This window comes from Eleginops maclovinus, chromosome 1 (assembly GCF_036324505.1).
Source record: "Eleginops maclovinus isolate JMC-PN-2008 ecotype Puerto Natales chromosome 1, JC_Emac_rtc_rv5, whole genome shotgun sequence".
Classification (NCBI taxonomy): Eukaryota; Metazoa; Chordata; class Actinopteri; order Perciformes; family Eleginopidae; genus Eleginops; species Eleginops maclovinus.
In genome coordinates, this window is record NC_086349.1 from 9,356,272 (window position 1) to 9,378,532 (window position 22,261).

The 22,261-nt window shown below is 42.1% G+C and overlaps 1 protein-coding gene across 1 annotated transcript in view; it reads right to left on the bottom strand.

Moving 5' to 3' along the window:
* The window catches only part of cep104 (centrosomal protein 104), a 48,886-nt gene that overhangs the window by 13,977 nt on the left and 12,648 nt on the right, over nucleotides 1–22,261 (bottom strand). The window contains 9 exon segments of the mRNA XM_063882184.1: nucleotides 621–688; nucleotides 2,237–2,375; nucleotides 2,479–2,587; nucleotides 2,784–2,856; nucleotides 3,800–3,881; nucleotides 4,152–4,247; nucleotides 4,933–5,133; nucleotides 7,919–8,095; nucleotides 20,584–20,751. Of these exon segments, the coding sequence (XP_063738254.1) occupies nucleotides 621–688; nucleotides 2,237–2,375; nucleotides 2,479–2,587; nucleotides 2,784–2,856; nucleotides 3,800–3,881; nucleotides 4,152–4,247; nucleotides 4,933–5,133; nucleotides 7,919–8,095; nucleotides 20,584–20,751 (1,113 nt within the window).

A 22,261-nucleotide genomic window follows, 5' to 3' on the forward strand; every position in this document is an offset into this window, starting at 1 on the left:
GAATTCTTGAAGAAAAGGTGTGTTTCTCATGCCTTTCACAGTAAACGGAGAATCTAAAAACATATTAAAGAATTGAAGTAAATGATTGCTGCGCTCAACCAAAGCAATACCAACCAGAATACAGGTTACATACAAGACTTTGTTAACTGTTTATGTTTTAATATAGTTTTGCTAGTATTAAATGATTGGCTCCCATTAACTTCAATTTTTTAAGGTTTTGGGGGATTTTCTGTTTAGATTTCTTCGCAAATTACAGATAATATTGGTTGAGTAACTCATTTACAAATAAAGATTTTGTGGGTGAAATACTCCTTTAATCTCAACTGGAGTTACCCCATCATTATCTAGCAATAGCTACAGATATGTACAATAAACCTAGTCTTTTTATTTCGCATGGAAAGAAATTAGCATAAAATAGCATAACTGTTGTGCAAAAAGAAAATGCTTAATTCACATTTTTGGTTTGGTTCAGGTAAGGGACACACCACCTCACACCTAACTCAACATGCTATACGTCAGGTTATAACTGTCTTTAATCCCATCATTGCTTTACAAGAAAAGCATAGATCAGAGATGTAAGTGAAACTGAGTGTTTCCTCATGAAATCTAAAGAATCTTACCTTCTCTCCAGGCATGAAGTTGTTATGACACAAAGGACAGTGGTTGGAGCCTTTACCCGAGATGGGGGCTGAAAAAGAAACACAACACCTTTAAGCCACCTGTTGTTTACAATTACACAAAAGCTTCCCTAAACACACCAGAAAAATAAATGAAATAACACCACTGCAGGAGGAAATCTTTAACTACAATAGAGGAATGGGAACACAAGCCAACCCTATTTCACAATTCAAATTTCACTAACAACCAACAGGGTAAGAGAGACTTGAAGGTTTTGGTAAAACAAACTTAATAATGGTGTCAATTATCTACAGAGACTCATAGTCGGTAACAGAGATGTAATTCTTGACACAGAAGGCCTGTTTCTTTAGGTGAGTTGGTAAAGATTTCAGTATACTACATCTTTCAGCAGGAACCAAACAACCAGAATACCCTAAAGCTGACCTCAGCTTTCAGATAGTAAATACTGGTAACAGGGCATGGTAGTTTATTGAAAATCTACTGAAACCAACACTATGGAAAAATACAGACTTTTGATTTCTTAAAGGCTCTGTCCAGCAAAATAAACATAGACCTTATTTTTCACATCATCAGTGATTTATTGTGAACACAGATGTGCTGTACACATCAGAGTATGACTATTTATGAAGTTTAACCAGATATTTAAAAAGAGCTGGACATCTGGGAGAATGTATTGAAATCAATTCATTTGAGTGGAATCATTAAGGTCCCTTGTACTTTTGTGCTGTGCTTTTTCAGAGAGGGAGTTGAATATTAAAGTGTCTTGGAAGAGCTGACCTTTTTAGGAAATGGAGAGCCAAAGGGACAAAGAAGGAGGAAGTTTTCATTTGATCTGTGAAACCATTTACATTATATTAGTTTTATATGACTCTGCTCTAAACTGCTTCACAATGAAGCCACTACTTGCAGTGTATGATAGTAGTCCATTTTTAAATACCTCTCTTGTATAACCTAAACTTAGTGTCCAGCTAGCGATTAAGCTTTCAGTTAGCAAGCCAGCTAGCTTGACAGGCTACAATGGCAGGCTAGTGCTAGCATGCCAGCGATAAAATAGCCTACTAGCTTCCATGATCTTAAGAGTTTAATATACTTTTTCAAGGATTTGAAATATCTCTTAGGCCATACTGTTGGCTCTTTTAGAAAGGGCTAGCCACTGACCTGTCCTCAGTTGAACTGAGCATGTGTTTCACCCCCCCAAAACAAGCAAGATGTGCAGCTGGCTGCAGTACAGCCTTGACAGAGCATTGCAAGTAAAAATACTTAGTTAATGCTTCACCCTGTCATTTTCTGGCCTTAATATTTCCATAAAATACAGTTATTCTAGATAGATGATTCTAGATTTTGTTATTTGGATTTGATCTATCTGAGTAGTTTTGATAAAGCCATTATCATTATAGTCACCTTTTTTTCCATCACAGAAAACTAGAAATCATGGGTGTCCTGATGGCCTAGCAATTAAGACGCGTACCGTGTGCAAAGTCATACTACCATCACTCCCCAAATAAAAAAGCGAAAGACAAAAATGAATACCCAATCCAAACATGTTTTAATACATAAGCAAGGTTCAGAAATTGAAAGAGTGAGACCGAATACTGACCATTGCAGGCGGGACCCTGGACGTGGCGAGTGAGATCTTCAGTGGCCACGGCCTCAGAGCAGCGCGGGCACTGGCTGAACTTGGACCTGCTTTCACATTCGCCCAGCAGGTGCTCTGTGAGGCTGGCTATCTCAACGACCTGTGAACACAATGCTTTGTTACTGAGCTGCTGAATAAACAGAGAGTCCTTCTTTCAAGATGACTCAATTCATGCCAAAACTGTTTAAAACGTTCCAGTGTACCTGTCTACACTCATCGCAGCGTCTCAGCATTGGACAGTGTTTCCAGTAATGAAGGTCCAATCCATCCTCTGTGAATGACTCATCCTTTTTACCGCAGAATATACACAGGCTGAAAGACCAGATCAGGTTGCATATCAGACAATATCCGTTCAAAGCATTACCGTAATAAACGTTACACTAAATGAAACACCTAAGCTAGAAAAATGGATCAACTGTGTGAATAAACTAAACCTGTAAAATCTGTTTTTGCATCTTTCTATTATTTTTGGGACTTAAAGGTCTCCATTGAATCCTGATTCACTTACTTGTCCAGGTAGTTGATAGATTGTTGGATGTCAATACTGTCTGATTCTTTGTTTTGCAGCACTTTTGTGATAGCTGGAAATTAAGAAGATCGTATTAGCTATGGGAGGCCACTCGTTCAATTATCAAACCAAAGAAATCCAGCACTCAAAACTGCAAACGGTTGATTTCAGAGTAGGGTGTATCGCTTTGTTAATAGACTGTATGTATAAAAATCCTCATGTCAAGCTTTGAAAATATAGATGCTGCATCAAAGGGTTTTCTTGAAATTGGTGGTTGGCAATTGGAATATAGTCTGTGGTTTTTTACGTTTTTGTATTACAGCATTAAAAAGGCCAGTAAATTCCCCATTTGTGAATTTTGAAGCATTTACATATCAAGCACATTCTCCCATTGTGTTGAAAACCTTTACTATATACCAATCGTAACTTTTTACTTCTGGTTATTGCCTTTATGCTTCAAAGTGGTGTTCATTTAAAAAGAAATCTCAGTATCATAAACTGTTGATAGTTTAAATTCCACAAAAGCCCACTAGACTGGGGAACCACGGCATACTTAACTAACTAATAATCAAAGTACTTTAGTCGTATTTTGTAGCAGCAAAGTCTACGTATACGTATTATACTGTTTCTGTTTTTGTTGATGTGGTGGCTCTACAGTCTAAGGGTCTATCCTATAGGTTCATGGTGGAGATATCTGGCATAGTCAGTGTCATGCAAACGATATTGTTGGCGCCTACAAATGGAGCTTTTGTTTCTGTTATTGAGCACCAAACATTGAGTTAAAGTGGTCAAACTCTAAAGAGCAGTGTTGCTTGGCAACTGCAAACAAAAGTAGATGCATTAAGGGCCCTTACATACTATCTACCAATATATAGCATTGAGCCTGGAAAAATCCAATCCAGACCTGTTGGTGCTGAGTATATGGAGGTGTTTACTGTACTGAATAATATCTTTAATGTGATTTAGGATCAGAAATCCTTTGCTCTGCTCCTTTCTGGTTAAAAATGTTGACGTACTTGTTGTGACAGCTTTTTGGGATTCAACTTTGGGAGCTTCTTTTTCTGGAATTTCTTCTTTGGTGCTTTCCTCCCGTCTCTCCTTCACAAGCAGATGGAGGAGGACAAAGAGATGTCAGAGACCACAGTTGTAAAAAGAATAGCTATCACACAGAGAAAGCTTAACGCAACTTCAGGCCTTTGTAGATATCACTCTCAAGGAGATGTAATGTACTGGTGATGTTTTCTGTTCACGGGAATAACTGAATTTCTGGCCACCAAGTGAGTTCAACTCTACTCAAGTCTGCCTGGAGTCATAAATACTAATTAGAAGCTATTACAAGAAGTGCAGTCTGATGACAGCTCCACCTACTGTGATCTCTTTCAAGGCAGCCAGCTGCTCCTGAAGGGAGTGGATCTCCTCTTTCTCCTTTTGTCCATCCTGCTGACCACCTCCCTTCTTCAAAGTCTGGGGGAGAAGTACAGAGCCAGTTTCTTTAGTTTAATATTCCTTACGTCTGTCTTTTCATGTTAAAATCATTTCAAGATCACAGACTTTATCAGCTTTCATTTAATTATTTGTCTTGAATGCTCGGCAGACAGTTACTGTAACTCCATTACATTATAGGGTGGGTAAGTCTTGAGCACTGCCAGCAAGAAATTAGACTTGGTCACTGTGTGAGTCACAAACTTAACGGTAAAGCACCATGACACCATATGCACTTTGAAATGAGAGCAGACTTGTTAACTGGCTGGGTTTGTGGTGTCAGCTAACATCCTTTCTACCGTTTGATGAAATAAACATGCAAGTCAGGTTTTGCAAGTGCAGCCAAACAGAAAGTCACATGGGACAAACCATGCACGTATATAATTTGTTAAACCAGTTTTGCAGAGGAAGCAGCGGAGGTAGTTGACGTCATGCAGTCACTGGAAAAAAAACTCAACCCTTTCTAGCTCGACAGAGTGCTCCCATCTGCCATGTCTGACAGTGTTACTGTCCATCTACCAGCTGCTCCTCGCTGCCAGCAATCTGTTTGTAAAACAGTCTGAACACATTTAGTTAATCTACCAAAAGTACATTTCAGCTATTTCTTTCTTTCCGGAATAAGGAAGTATTAATAAAGAGTCTGCTGTTACAGAAAAACACTTCTTGCCTGAGTCTCCACCAGCTTCCCATCAATCTTGGCGAAGCCTTCAAAGAGGGTTTTGAAGAGGAAGTTCTTCCGCGCAGCAGCAGAGTTGGGTGGAAGGAAGTGGAGAACAGCGGCTCTGTGCTGCTGGTACATGGACAAGATGATGCGCACCGCCAGCTCTCGTACTCCTGATGCGTTGTGCTCCAGAGCTGCTGTACAGAACTGACAAGGGAAGACAGGGCTTTCTATTAATTTGGGAACACTAAGCTAACATTTTGATTGACTGGATAGTATTTTTAAGCATATGGTATAAGCCAGCTTCAGCTGGACCTGCTAAACAGTGAATGTCATGAATCCATCATGATCCCTCATTTGGGACTGCGTTCACTGTGTATGATACATGACAGGAAATACAAAAAACTCACCCAAAGAGATACCTGTAAGTCTATCAGTGTGCTAGATTGCTGCACCAATTGTGCAACAAATATTTTACTTCATGACCTGTTGAGCAACTTTCATAGCATTCCAGAGGCCCTACCCCCATCGCTGTCCCTAATTATAGTTATGCTCACGTATCAAATGCCCAGCGTAATCATCACTTTACATCTCTGATTTCCTGTATTACCTGCTTTTACTTGTATATGGCGTGCTATAGAAAACAAAAGGTTTCGGTGTACTTGTGTTGAACTTAGAGGAAATTGTTGTCCCCATACAACTGAACTGAAGCTTAATGTGAATTCTATTGTCTTTATTGTGTTTTCAAAGGTTGTTCTTATTCATTTCATTGCCATTTGTAACGCAGCTTAAACTGTATGTTTTGTAAAGTTGCTATACAATAGAAGTGGCCATGGTCTTGCCTCCAGTATGCTGGCCAGCAAAAATATCCAGTGCTATTATAAAAGTCAAATGAAGCAGTATTTACAGTCAAGTTTCATGCGTGTCACATTGCTGAAGACGTCCTTTGAGCAGAGTTCACATCACGACATAGGAAGAGATCTCTATTGGACAAAATCTGTGTGAAGAGGGCTGCAACACACGATGGCAATCCCGCCAGTGGAGAACATTAACACCCAGAAAGTAAACCGTGTACAAAGGCCACCCGTCCCTCGCTCAACCGGCTCAGGGACAGCTCGCCATTATTCTCTGTTGTCTCTGCCCCCCGCTTCTCATTTTAATTACAGGAAATTCAATCGCCCTCTGTTTTCACCCTGGCTCCCGCTTCGGAGACGATCACCCAGGTAACAGCAGGGTGAGAAAAGGAGAAATGCTCAAAATATAGCCAGGCTAAAAGAGGCAGTTACAAGTAGAGCATTAAACTGTGAATTGAGGGTAATTAACCGAGAGGCTTGAGAGTACAATATATGAACTCTGGTTGTTTGTTTGAGTTAACTTTTTATAGACGAACATTCATTTTTTGTTACATTTCGAAGGGAAGATTTTATTGAATGCTCTCGTCCTCCCTCACCAGCAATGTAGTATGACTTTATCGTTCAGGGAAATTTCTCACTCTCACGCAGAAAGGCCTGATTGTGGTGCACCATTATCGAGTCCGCATAATAAAGTTTACAGCAGGAAACGAGTAGTTGCCTTAAACCTCCTGTACTTTCAAACTAAAAGCCACATTGCTTGTTGCTCGGTTACTATTGCAAACTGAATTTCAGTCTACATGATTCCCATCAAAATGTTTCAATGTGACAACCAGCAGAAAAAAAAAAGAAGTCTGTGTAATAAAGCACGGCCCTGCTGTCACGTCTCAATTCCAGACCGAAAATGTTTCCCAGGCAAACAAGGGAGACAGCCAACACAAAAGGGACAGGCGCTGAGCAAGCATGCACAAACATGCAAACACAGGCCTCCAATTCCACCTGTGTGTCTTCAGGGAAGGCGGAGAAACTCGCTGGACAAACCTAACAATTTGCTCCTGTTGATAAAAGATGTGCAAGGGGTCAAGAGGAGGGCTGAAGGGAAGGGGGGGATGGGTGGAGGAGCCGTCGTAAAACAGAGAAGACTGGTCAACAGTTAGTTTGCACGTAGATATTAGGTCACTGCTGGAAACCGAGTGCAGGGGGACCGAGAGCGGATGCCAACGGTGACAACATTGACTCAGCTGACTGGAGCTCACTGACAGCCTGTTTGGGTGAACTGAAGAAACCCCGGGAGGGAGTGCACAGTCACTCTGTAATTACTGAGCCAAATGTAACGGGAAACAGTTTGATGGAATCCTGCTTTTAAAGTGGAGTAATACAGCCATTATAATTTAGGGAACTCTACACAGAACATGTGCTATCTTGTTATAGAGGATATGCTGTAATTGCTATTTTCAGATTGGATACAGACCTAAATGACACTCTGCCAAAAAATGTATATATTTAATATATATAATTTAAAAATTAAGAATATTTTTAAATTATGGCAGTTTTCTTTTTTTTTAATCCTCAATACATTTTTTACTTTCTTTGCTTTATCTTTATGAAACGTTGGGGGTCAACCTTTCTAAATTTGGTTTCTGAGGCTCTAAAAACCTTGATTTATTGAGCCAATTAACTCTGTTGGTAAAAAAGGTAGGAACCAATGTTGTGGATTCAGGTTCAGCCGGAAGGGCAAACAAGTTTTTACTAATTGTAGATGCTAAACAACTGAGGATCCGCTATCTTGACCTAATTGATGCACACACACAGCCACATACACAGCTACACACACACACTGGTGAGGTACCGTTTGGCTGCCAAAGATATTGTGTGAAACTTAATTTTATGTATGGTGAATGTATATACCAAGTGAGTTTAATGGACACTGGTAAAAGGAAAATAAATTAACTGTATAGTGCATTTAGTATGTTGTTTGTTATCATTTAGATTTATACTTTAAAAACTGTGGGTAACAGGTTACATTGCAACCACAGCCATTCCAGGCTTCCACAACCCAGAAGGAAATCATTAAATGATGTCAATATCACTATAAAATAAATAATGTGTAGATGCATTTAGTATGATTCAGGCTTTTTTACCATCATGACATTGTCCAAGGTGAAGCCGGAGTTCTCTGTGCCCAGTTCGGAGAGTAGCTTCTCGAGCAGCTCAGCCCGACTCTGAGCCAGGCGGGAGGGGAAGTTGGATTTGAAGGGCTTCACCAGCTCACCAGGGATTACCTGCAGGGCGCGAACATCCTTCAAAAGAGAAACTTCCTAAAAAGAAAGGATATGGGAAAGAGTCAATGGCTTTAAAACGTACAGTGTTAGAGTCAGACAAGGTCATAGTGGTATTGCTTTAAATTGAGTGTGCTGTTAGACAGGGACAAAACAGAGCAGTGTGATGCTGCACTACACATGGTGATTTGTCACTCAGCACTAGAGACAAGTCATGACAGAGAGTACAAGAGTACAATTAAAGTGAAACGGAAGACGGTTCTTGGAAAAACTTCGCTCAGTTGTTTGTCATCTTAGCCTCATCAGGTGAGAGGAATGTATGTCGGAAAATGGGGACTTGAAAAACACACAATTTGTCTTCACCATACAAAGAGGCATTCATAACGAAACAACGGAACCCGGGAGAGATGAGGAAGGGCTGGGTGATGATTTCAGAGGGCTGAGACTTCATAATAATGTCCTAAGTTGAACTTAAAGTAGGACAAGCTACTGTAGCTTATAAAGACTTCCATCCCTTTCTTACTCCACACACCCAATTGCACATTTTCACAGATGGTTAGACAATTACTTCACTAAAGCACGTCATCATAGACTCAACAGTCAGCCCAGTAACGTTTTCTGGTACATGTGAAAGCAAAAAGCTCCAGTACTGGCCACCAACAACAAACAGCACCTCTCCTGTATGGAACCTGCACTAGTGACTGTGTTCCAGGGAAAGGCAAAAAAGGATCCAGTCAGAGTGACGGCTTGAGGGCCGGGGTGAAGCATGACAACATCACGGACACCTCATAACTCTCACTGTTTATCAGTACAGCAGCACAGCGCACTGCAAAAGTAATTAAGAAAAACACATTAAAAACCCTCGAATTATCAGACTGTTTGATGAGGGTTAGGTCAAATCAGTGCATGGATGCAGTGGTTTGATTTCATAATTGCATTTAGCTGTTTTAAAAAGCCTTTAAAGCTCTTAAGCTTAGAAAAAAATCTAAACAAATCTGGCTAAAAACTAAGGGCTGAGACGCATACCACCCAAAACAGCAACACCCCCACTTCAGCTACTTGCTGAATCAGCAGGTTTCATAAACACACAACTTCATTCATCATACATACAGACAGGGTGAAAACGCAGCACATGTATGAAAGGTGTTAAAAAAATAGTGAGTATGATCTTTTTTATACCTAAGGTCAACAGCAGGGTTATAACAACAATCCTGGATTTATTGGATCACAACAGCAGGTATGGGATACATTTGCCAAAGCACTGGTTCAAATTGAGTTTACATTTCATGGGTGTTGGTTTCTTAACCACTAACTAAGACCAAAATGTGGCCTGCAGCAGACTAGGTAAGGCTTGTTTCTAGGCTAACCGAGATCCGAAAATGACTTTTGCTTGTTGTTGATCACTTGCAGGCCAAATGAAAGTATAAATCAGTTAATAAAAACATGTTTCTTCAACTGCGATACACTGGAACCATCAGAGGTCCTTGAGCTTACTTAAAGTAAAGAGCAGCTCCAATACAAGGTTGTTTGATCGAAAAGTAGAAGAGATTAGCTGCAGAAAGACAGACAGATACAGCCGATACACACAGGAGCAACATCTCCGTTCTGGCTTCTACCTGGTTGAGAAAACTAAAGGATCCAATACTGTATAAGCAATACATAGATCCAATTCAGAGAGGACTGTAAACAAACCCACCTTTTTAACAATAAATGGTATCATTCTCCAGGTCAAATATGCTCAAAATCCCTTCTTTGACATGGGAATATGGGTAAAAGTGCAAGTTTACTCAGATAATCTCAGTGTTCCTAGGGAGAATCATAACATCTTAGAGGGATAAGGTAGTATATTTGGATAAAAGTGCAGCCTCAATCCAAAAAACACATTTTTTTCAGTTTGCCTTTCACACATGCTAAGGCTGTTTGCTTACTGTGGAGCATGTAAATAAGGCACCTTTCGAGTCACTGGTTTAAATGCAGAGCTGTGGGTATGGTCCATTCAAGGCAACAAAACATACCCCATTTAACCAAAGCCATTATCTATGTTTACATGCAATTACAAACCCAGTAAAGCACACAGATCAATATAAGTGCATGGAAGGTGTTATGCCTTTAGAAATGTGTTTGTTATTCTGCTATCATAGTTTAATGTAATCGGGTTATTTTTGTAACCGTGGTAATATATAAGCAGTGCATGCTGGGAGACAGGAAGTAAATTTGCCATGCCGCGATCAGATACGGTTGCGTGAGCACATCCAGTCATCTGCTCCTCAGTTAAAGGCTATTCTCAGTGGTGGGCCGTCAGGGCCAGCAAGGCCTTCTCTGCTGGCCTAAACATCATCAGAATATAAATTTAATTTTGATATATTTTTTCCACAAATACGTATTAAATTATTCCCCATAGTCTATTCTCTTCATTTTATAGCGTTTGTCTTGGCTGCGCTGCTTCCAGCCTCAGAACGAGATTTGGAGGGCTGGCCTTTATGTTAGAGCTTTTATCCAATCATATTTCAGCCATAATGTGTTGCTAGGGTCAAAGAAATCTGCCCTTAGGCCTTCAGAATCAACAGTGCGGGCGCCTGTAGCTTAAAGTGAACGCAAACAAAACTGTGGCGTTAACCAATCAGATTTCGAGGTGGCGACAACGGGCCAGCTAGCAGGCGTACGCTAACGTTAGCACGTGCACATCTTCTGATTGGATACGCACTATTGAGAGGCAGAGCTAGGCAGTAGGCAGAGCCATACAGTCTAGGGCAAAGCTAGCAAACAGAACTAGAACTTGAGCGAGCTAATATGTGTAGATTTCTACAAGCTATTTTTTTCAACCCACAATGGCTGAAGGAGGAGAAGAGATGAATTTGGTCGAAGATATAATTACAACGCCATTTTCAAAACGAACTTTTCAAGTAAAGCTACACATCTTGAAAAGGGAACGACCAACTCCAACGCTAGCGAGCCTAGCACAGCAGGGAAACTACGAGCGGTACCCCTGGCTCACAGCCTCCGAGAGGCACTGCAAATTGTACTCCCGGGAATGCCTGGTATTTGCAACTGATCGATTTGGTGTTTGGAGCCACACTAAATTTGCAAACTTGAGTTGTCTAACCAAGGCAGCAACGAGACACCAAAGCACAGCTGGGCACTTGGAAGCACTGGTGCTTTTGAAAACCTTTGGGGACACTCGAGTGGATCTACAGCTCAACGAACAAGTGCGCAGGGAAACGGAGCTCCACAACGAAAGGGTGAACAAAAATAGGGAAATATTGAAAGACTGATTGATTGTGTCCTGTTTTTGGGTAAACAGGAACTTTCATTTATGGGACACGATGAAAGCGCCGAGTCCAGAAACAGAGGAAACTACGTGGAGCTTCTTTCTTTTCTTGCTGAGAACAACACAGATTTGCATTACCACCTGTACACAAACAACATGTTTACTGGGACGTCAGGCAAAATACAAAACGACCTGATTTATGCTATTGCTGAAGTGATGGGAGAAGAGATCAAAATGAAGATTAAAAAAGCACCCTTTGTCGCTGTTATGGTGGACGAGACGTCAGATGTGGGTAATGTAGCACAGCTGGCACTTCTTCTGCGTTATGTGATGGACACAGGTGTCAAGGAGCGGTTTGTCAGATAATCTGATTAATTAAGTTAACTGTAAATGCTGATGTATTGATTATAAATGCTTCGGAAATATTAATATAACTCTGTTGTACTTGACTATGTTAAGGTGATGCAACGCCCGGTTATACTGCGTTTCTGTCTAAATGTATAGTTTCTAGAGCCGTGGCGTCATAATGATGGTATTAAGAGGTGGAATAATTCAGGTAGGACTGTGTAGGACATCACTGAAGGCCTAGGTGTGAAATGCACGGCCCGCCACTGGCTATTCTTATAACATATTCATGCGTCTTATAACATTACGTCGTCAAGTATTTTGAGTTTGTGAGTATATTCAGATGGCTAAGACGCAAATTGTGTTGCTAGGCTAAGTTAGTGCTAAAGTTAGCTTTCCGTTTTACTGCTGATTGCTATTTTGGTTAGCTTGATCGTATCTCATCATATAAGCTACGTGGCTAGGCTAGCCAAGCTGTGATATTTACACAGATGCTATTGTGTTTGGTGTGTTTTATAATACAGCTATCTCATTGTATTGTGTTTACAGTTTCACAAGATTCCCAGTAAACTTCATGGAAACGAATCATCTGTGTCATGGGGTTTTAGGGAGTGTTTAAGCTGAATGGAAACATAGCCCATGACAGTGAAAAGACTGCAACACAGCCAACCGTGGACACAAGGACTGCCATCATACGGAGCTACTCAATATCAAGAGATAAGTGGCTAACACTACAGCTTCTAGACAGCTTCTCAACAGCTTTCTTCTCCTGATATCGAAAACACAGTGAGTCAAAATGTCATAACATAGCAATGGAGATAACCAGAGTGTGTGCGCTCAAGGAGCAGTCGCTCATCCGGTGCATCGTCCAGCTCAAGGATCAAACTGGCCATCGCCATGGCCATGGCCATGGCCAAGGCAAAAGCTGAAGCTGCGCAAGCTAGAGCAGCACATTCCAAAAGGGAAATTGAACTTAAAGTGGAGCAGGCACGTATTCAACCCAGTCTTGACGCATTAAATGATGAAAAAGAAAAAGACGCTGCTATAGCAGAGGCAAATACTCTCGTAGCTCGTTTACAAGATATCGGCTTTGAGGTAAGCAGCGAGGTTAACAGCCTGGTCCCTCAATCTGTCAAAGACCAGCGCATCGCAGCCTTTGTGTCTGAACAAGCCAGCCTAGGCAGCAAGGGTTTATCAGCCATGAGAGTTACAAAGATATCCCCTCAACGCCCCACCCAGGCAATGTGAGACAAACCCAAGCTGCTGCTTCTGCTGCCATTACGCCAGACCACGCTCCTCAGACCCATCAGACAAGTGGAACACTTCCACAACAGAACTTCAAACAGGACTCCACTTCTCATGTGCACCCGCCTGTCGTTGGGACGCTTTACGGAGCTAATCATGACCATCCTACAACCATCGTAGACCTCATCAAATATCTTGCCCGCAACCGCCTGGTGACTTCAGGTCTCACCACGTATGATGACCAGCCTATGAACTACTGGGCCTGGAAAACATCATTCCAGAATGCTATTGCCAATCTAGACCTGTCTGCTGCAGAAGAACTCGACTTCCTAACCAAGTACCTGGGAAAAGAGTCAGCAGAACAGGTCAGAAGAATAAAAACTGTCAACATTAGGAATCCAGCTACTGGACTGTACATGGCATGGGATCGCCTCAACAAAATATATGGCTCACCAGAGGCCGTCAAACAGGCTCTGTTCAGCAAACTGGAAAACTTTCCAAAGCTCACAACAAAGGATCCACAGAGACTCCGGGATCTAGCTGATCTGTTGTCAGAGCTACAAGCCGCAAAGGAAGATGGCTACCTCGCAGGCTTGTCGTATTTGGATACCTCCAGAGGAATTAAGCCTATCACTGAGAAACTCCCATACAACATACAAGAAAAGTGGCTATACTTCGGGACAAGATACAAACAAGAACATTTTGTTAGCTTCCCACCTTTCTCTGTGTAGGTAAAATTCGCTCAGAGGCAAAGGCGTGCACAGATCCAAGCTTTAACCTCTTTACGCACACCCAGCAGAGAGAAAGAACAAATGCGAGAGGCCCACAAAGACATCTGTATATGTCCACAAGACGCAGGTCTCAGGAACTGCCAATTATGAGTCTAAAGTAAGAAGACAACGAATTGACCCAGATAAACACTGCCCATTGCACAAAAAGCCCCACCCTGTGAGGAAATGCAGAGGCTTCCGTGAGAAGAGCATAGATGATCGCAAACAGCTTTTGAAAGAACACTACATCTGCTTTCGCGGTTGCTCCTCCACAGAACATCTTGCAAAGAACTGTACTGCTGAGATAAGATGCACAGAGTGTAAGAGCACTGCTCATGTGACAGCTCTTCACCCCTGCCCAACTACCTGGAAATCTAGGTCGTCCCCTTCCACTTCAGAGAATAGCGGGGAGGAGGACAAAGCGGACAACCACGAGGTCAAGTCAACGTGCACACAAGTATGTGGGGAAGGTCTGAGCGCCAGAGCATGTGCTAAGATCTGCCTTGTCAGTGTGTTCCCAAATGGACGCAGGGAGGAGTCCAAGAGAATGTACGCCATATTGGACCAGCAGAGTAATCGTTCCATTGCATGGTCAGAGTTCTTCGAGGCCTTTAAGATCCCTGGAAGTTCCTACTCGTATACGCTCAAGACCTGCGTGGGGTGTACAGAGACAGCGGGGAGGAGAGCCAGTGGCTACACTGTTGAGCCATTGGACAAGAATTTAAGCATTTCTCTGCCTACACTCCTTGAGTGCAACCAAATCCCTAATGCCTGTACTGAGATTCCTACCCCGGATGCAGCCTACCATCATGCCCACCTGAGACGCATCGCCGACAAGATACCTCCTCTGGATCCGGACGCCAAGATTCTCCTCCTCCTGGGCCGAGACATCCTACAGGTGCACAAGGTCAGAGAGCACATAAGTGGCCAGGGAGATGCACCGTTTGCTCAAAGGCTTGACCTAGGATGGGTCGCGTTGGTGATGTGTGCCTTGGAAGCACTCATAGACCACTGGAGGTAAAAAGTTACAAAACAGCCATTTTAGAAAATGGTCGTGCAAGTCATTTTCAGCCATGCAACAACCAGATCAGAGTAACAGAAGTATTTGGCCAAGCCTCTAACCATCAGCGCCATCCAGCATTAACCTCCACGTGCAGCTCTATGACACCCATTGGAGACCACCTGGGGCAAACCGTCTTTGTTCGCACACAGATTCACTCCATCAATGGAAGATCTCGAGATTCTGAAGATAATGGAAACAGTGCTATCAGGACAGGTCCAAAAATTGGGTTGCACTTTCTCGGGCACCGAGACAGCGACTGCCCAACAACAGGAAACAGGCTTTCGACCGTCTTGTCTAACTTCAACGCTCATTGGAATAACGACCGCAGATGAAAGCTGACTTCCTAGAGTTTATGGAAAATCTGCTCAAGAAATTGCCCCACCAATATAACCTGGCCAGGAATGCTGGTACCTGCCCCTGTTTGGTGTGTATCACCCTAGAAAGCCAGATAAGATCCGCGTGGTCTTTGACAGCAGTGCGTCATGCGAAGGAGTGTCGCTCAACAATGTTTTGCTCACCGGCCCTGACCTTAGTAATAGCCTATTAGGTGTTCTTATGAAGTTCAGAAAGGAACAGGTTGCGATCACTGCCGACATCGAAAACATGTTCCACTGCTTCGTCGGGAAGGGGGACCATCGGGACTTTCTCCGCTTCCTGTGGTATAGGAACAAAGACCCTACCTCTGACATCGTGGACTACAGAATGCGGGTTCACCTTTTTGGGAACAGTCCCTCGCCTGCTGTTGCGTGTATGGCTTGCGACGGGCAGCTAAGGTCACAGAGGCTGACGATGGTAGTGACGCAAGAAGATTCATCGACCACGAGTTCTATGTCGACGATGCTTTGAAGTCCTTCAGTACAGAGGAAGGAGCCATCACAGTCCTTCGGCGAGTGCAGAAGATGCTTGCAGCTTCAAACCTCAGGCTACACAAAATCACATCAAATCAGGCATTCCCATTCGAAAATCGCTCCAAGGATGTCAGCAGCCTAGATCTCTTTGTTTATGATCTGCCTATCCAACGTAGCCTTGGATTGTTCTGGAACATGCGCACAGACACCTTCATGTTTCAGATTGAGGATGACCAGAAGCCGTTCACCCGCAGAGGGGTACTCTCAACAGTGAATAGCCTCTACGACCCCCTTCCTCGCACCCATCACGGTTCACGGAAGAGTGATACTCAGGGAACTCACCATGCAAGCAGAGGGTTGGGACACACCTCTCCCAAAGACATGGAGGTTGAGTGGACTAGATGGAAACAGTCACTCCAAGATCTGAAGGGGCTCCAGATACCACGCCCTTTTACGTCCCTCTCCACCGCAGGTGCACTAGGAAGAGAACTCTGTGTTTTCGCGGATGCAACAGTCAAAGCTATAGCAGCCGTGGCCTACATCAAGGTGACAAGCCACCAAGAACAGACTGAGATTGGCTTTGTCTTTGGGAAGGCAAAGTTGGCCCCCCAGCCTGGCATAACTATCCCGAGACTCGAGCTCTGTGCCGCAGTGCTTGCCGTTGAGATCGCCGAGATGATAGTCACTGAGATGGACACAACATTCAACAACATCACCTATTACACAGACAGTAAGGTTGTGTTGGGGTACATCCACTACCAGTCAAGGAGATTGTATGTCTACGTACACAACAGAGTCCAACAAATCCATCAATCACCCTGTCCTGGCCAGTGGAAGTACATCCCAACACATCTCAACCCAGATGACATTGGGTCAAGAACTGTGACACCAGCCCTGCTTAGCAGCACAGCATGGCTCAAAGGACCAGCCTTTCTCTATGATACATCTTTGCATCTATCTGAGCTTCAAGAAACTTATAATCTGATCGACGCTGACATCGATCCCGAAGTGCGTCCCCAGGTGACGACAAGCCTCACCCATGTTACCAGAGATGTGGTGCACCCACAACGCTTTGAACGCTTTTCCAAGTTCATCACTCTCCTCACAGCCATAGCACATCTGATCCACGTGGCTCGCTCCTTTGCTCACTCAATCCAAATTGGATGTCAGGGCTGGCACATCTGTCATCCTACCAAGGAGGAGCTGCTAAGAGTTAAAGTGTGCATCTTAAAGAGTATCCAGAACGAGTGTTACGCAGAGGAGCTCAAGTGCAGCAACTCAGGATCCAACATCCCATCTTCCAGCAGCTTGTGGAAATTGCAACCCTTCATTGACCAAGACCGACTACTTAGGGTAGGAGGCCGGATTGGGCAGTCAGGCCTAAGCACGAACGAGACTCACCCCATCATCATTCCTGGAAGGCATCATCTTGCCACGCTGCTTGTGTCTCACTATTACGAAGCAGTGAAACACCAAGGAAGGCATTTCACTGAAGGTCCCATTCGAGCTGCAGGGTTCTGGCTAGTGGGGGCCAAACGCTGTATCAGCAGTCTGCTCTACAGATGCATCACTTGTAGAAAACTGAACGGAAAGACCGAACATCAGCAGATGGCGAGCTTGCCAGCAGAACGGCTACAAGTAGCACCTCCCTTCACCTACATAGGTGTTGATGTCTTTGGACCATGGGACATCGTTTCACGTCGCACAAGAGGAGTCTCCAACTCCAAACAATGGGCTGTGATGTTCTCATGCATGTCTTCAAGGGCAGTTCATATTGAGGTGATCGAGGCAATGAGTGCTAGCAGCTTTATTAATGCCTTGAGGAGGTTCTTTGCAGTCAGGGGTCCCGCAAAGCAGATACGCTCTGACTGCGGAACTAACTTCATCAGCGCCTCCCGTGAGCTAGAGATGGACAAGACGAATCCAGGTTTCAACAGTGTGGAGAAGTATCTGAACAAACAGAGCTGCACCTGGGTGTTTAACCCGCCCCACGCGTCTCATATGGGTGGTGCGTGGGAAAGAATGATCGGCATTGCTCGCCATATCTTGGATTGCATGCTGCTTGAGCAGAAGAAGTCTCGCCTGACACATGAGGTTCTGATCACGCTTATGGCTGAGGTAGCTGCAATCATGAACGCAAAGCCGCTCATCCCAGTGTCTTCAGATCCAGAATCGCCATGCATCCTCACCCCAGCAATGCTTTTGACTCTCAAGACAGGCCCTGGACCTTCTTTCCCGTCAGGCAACTTTGAGGAAGCAGATCTCTTCAAACAGGAGTGGAAACAAGTTCAGGCCCTAGCAGGTATGTTTTGGAACAGGTGGAAGCGCGAATACCTCAAAACACTGCAGCTTCAGCACAATGGCAAGGGAAACAACCGAGCCTCCAAGAGGGAGATGTAGTTCTCCTAAAAGACAATCAGGCAAAGAGAAATGAATGGCCTATGGGCCTCATCACAAAAACCTTTCCAGGAAAGGACGGATTGGTCCGGAAGGTCGAAGTGGATGTCATCAAGGATGGAGGCAGAAAGAGTTTCTTTCATCCCATTACAGAAGTAGTTCTGCTTCTTTCTCCAAAGACTGATTCTGTTCATTAATATGGGTTCTTTAAAGACCCCAAGCGGGGAATGTTATGCCATTAGAAATGTGTTTGTTATTCTGTCATAGTTTAATGTGATCGGGTTATTTTTGTAACCATGGTAATATATAAGGAGTGCATGCTGGGAGACAGGAAGTAAATTTGCCATGCCGCGATCAGATATAGTTGCGTGAGCACATCCAGTCATCAGCTAGCTAAGGGCTATTCTTTCCCTCTCTTTGCTAAGGCAAAGTCTGTAATGAATGTAACGAATCATCTGTGTCCTGGGGTTTTTGGGAGTGTTTAAGCTGAATGGAAACATAGCCCATGACAGAAGTCATTGTCAGTGAACAAGTATGTATTGACTTTGATTACTCATCATGCCATGACGCTCACACTTACTGACACAATTGTTTATTAATGACAATGCTTACAGGAGGAATTCTGCCACAGGATTAGCCAAACAAACAATTAGGCGGTCAAAAAGAAATTGTTTAATAGAATAGATGCTAAGCCAACGTGTTAAGACACTGAGGTGCTGCTTTTATCATATGATTGACACAAAGTTGAATGAATGATAAATAAAGATTTCCAATTGAACACTCAGTCCATTTATTTTCCAGATACTATTTTCTATTAGATTAGAATCAGCTTTATATCAGCATACATATCATGACACTTTAAACACACACTAACTTCTGCTTACCTGAGTAAACAAACATTGGTTTCTACTTATATATCATAAAGAGTGCTTATCAGCTACTACAAAGTAATTTAGGCCATTTATCAAGCAAAAAAGTGCTAGTTCACGCTTAATCTTGGGGGGTAAAAATCCAACGCCACAATTAAACCCAGCAAAAAAATCTACAATATTCTTATTACAATTTGAAATAATAGCACAGCAAAGAAAGCATTATTCTATAGCGCAAATACAAAGCGTTTTATATTCAATAAGTGCTGAATTAGAAAGACCGGGAGGGTTAGTCCCCTTGTTTTAAACAAGAAATGGTTCCCATGGCTTCATAGCGAAGGCTTCTGAACAGTAACCGAGTAGAGGCGTATAATAACAATAATAGAATCAAGTACTACACTGTTGGATCGATCTGATGCAATAAGTGAATTTTATACTAGGCTTTTTCAGATATTAAACCTTGTTTTGATGAATAATGAATCATCCTGTGCTTTAACCTGATCTGACGTGTGACTCGTTTATTATTCATTTCACCTTTGAGCAGTGATGACTATCTCACCCTGCTAACCTAACCATAACAGATCCACCTCATTTCAACCTCTTTAATTCTCTGGATTCTTTGAAAACCACAGAAACTTAGAAAATGAGATTATGATGGAATGAAGGTGAACAGGATGAACAAATAAAGATGCGTTTATAAATAGAAGCTACAGCTACATGTCTCTCATATGTTTATTCATTCAACTGAGAAGCTAAAAACATATATTTTATATATATAATATATAACATTCTCCTTTATTTTGGAATATGATAACTGATTCAGAATCATTTTTTAAATTTCTTCTTTACATATTTGTAGCTTTAATGTCTGACATTGTATACTCCTGTATTATTCTCAAAGCTCAACTAACTTCTCTCTGTAAAGCTGGTGACATTTAACAACCTTTTTATTTTTTACTTCAGGACCAAATACAAAGAAGGAAGATCCTTATTGCTTTGGATCACCTTCAAAAAGGTGTGCTTTATTCTCACTCCTTTAAGTACCTGTACACTGTTAATACTTCTTTGTTTGTATATACAGCTCCAGAGAAATTAAGAGACCACTCCAAATCTTTATCTCTACATGTATGGCAGACATTCCAGTGTCTGTTGAATTCCAACACAGACAAAAATGTTCAGTAGTTTAGAGAATACAAACAAAAAATAATAATAATTTAACTCAAAGACAAACCTATAAATAATAAAACAAGAGAAAATGATAATGCTGAAGTGGTCTCTTAATTTTTTCCGGGACTGTATATGATAATGGTTGGTGAATATTGTTTCGGTTTTATTGGTGCATAGTTGTTTGGGTTTCACGTCAAGCTGTCTTGGTAACGTCAAGCTGTTGCCTCAGGGGATGGGGTGGGTGGTCACTTAAATCATTTTTGTTTTTGCTACAAGATAAAAAGAGCTCTGCCCTTTTCGTGTGTGAGGAAATCAAACGCCAAGGATATAATAACCATAAAAATCTCCCAAAAAGTACCCCAGCATCGAAGATAATGAGGGTGCTGATTCTCCAACATTTTCAGGGTCAAGTTTCAACAGAGCTTGACACAAGGGAAGAAAGAGGAGGCATATTGCTAACTCATCTTTTCCACAGTCAAAGCAAAGCTGCTTTGGAAGCAAATGAATGGAAATCAACTGATGCTATATAAACATGTTAATCTGGTGTGTCAATACCTGTATGAAGGCAGTGGCCGTGCCCCGGATCCGGCTGGCTGACTCCCCAGTCCTGGCCAGCAGGTTGGGCCAGGTCTGATCTATGCAGTGGGTGACCTCAGACCGGCCCACACTCGGGATCAGCTGACTCAGCAGCATCCGCAGCAACTTCAGGGAGGCGTTGAAAACCTGAAGAGTGACAGAGGGGCGTTCAGCTCCTAATGGAGTAGACTTTCCAAGAAAAGCTAGCACCAGGGTGATCAATTAGCAGAGAGGCTTGACTCTGCAATGTTTACTCTGAGTGGGGTAGAGTATGCAGATGGAGAAGGACAAACATTAGTGTGAATGGTAGGGGTTGCGCCAAATACAAATAGCTGACTATTTGATCTAAGGAGATTCAGCTGTCAAATTAAGTCAAATTGCGGGAAAATGTGGTCATGAAACAAGGGGTCATTCCATGCGGAGTGCTGAATGTCTGATTTTATATAGAAATTCTTGGTTATTTTCTAATAAATCACTATATTTTGCTTATTTTGTTAGAAATGTCAGCTAATTGTTAATACTGTGCTACAAACATGGAAAGAACTCATTTACCTATCAAATTATAAATCCCCATGTAAACTAAATGTAAGATTGCGGGATTGTTGGAGCAGCATCTAAGCTCCAAAAAGCTAAACAACAACAACATAAGGTTTTCAAAATAAAAGCATATGTATTAATAAATGTACCCACCCAAGAGAGTGGCATTGACAGAAACACCTTACAGCGGGAAGCAAAGACGACATCTGACCTGTTTTTCTCCATATCAGGTGAATGATACAATAGATTAAAATGATTTGTGGTCAGATTTAGGGTTAAGGTAATTTGTGATCACAGGGTGATCTTAAAAATAAATTTAAAAACAAGCTGGACTTCTTACATAGCCAGGGTGTATGGAGCTAAAACTGTGCCAAAAGTTTAGATCATTCCAAAAAATAAAATGCATTTGAAAGTTCAAGTTTTGATCCTGAACTTTGAAAAATACAATGATGAATTTAATCTAAAAATAACTATTTGAAAAGTTTTTTCAGGTTGAAAATGATTTTGATTCAGTTCAGCAATTTGTTTGATTACACATACACTTTTACTTATATTTAGGAATTTGAGTCATTTTTTTCAGGTTTATTTTTTCAGTTTCAGACTTTTGGCCCTGAGGTTTCTTGGGGGGCGGGGCTTAGCTGAGAGGGGCTTGGAATCATAATTGACAGGCCTTCTGCAGTCATGCCCTTCCCTCCAAAGCAACATCAGGGATTTGAAACCGGGAAAAAAAAATCTGAAAGCATAAAATCAGAATCTAAAAAAAATAGTTATTCAAATATAAAAATATGAATAAAAGTGAAATTTGAAGAAAAAAAAATGATGATGCTGAACTGAATCAAAATTATATTCAACCTAAAAAAACGTTTCAAATACTTCTTTTTAGCTTAATTCATCATTGTATTTTTCAAAGTTCAGGATCAAAACTTGAACTTTCCAATACATTAGATTTTTTGGAATGATCTAAACCTTTGGCCCAGATTTAGCTCCATAAGAGGGTCACAACATGCCAGAGAATGGTGAATAATGACACCGACTAAAGTGACGCACATTTATAAAGCAGAAAAGGAACCTGCTGACTACTTAACGGAGCCTTCTGTGAATCGATGAGGCAAGAAAATAT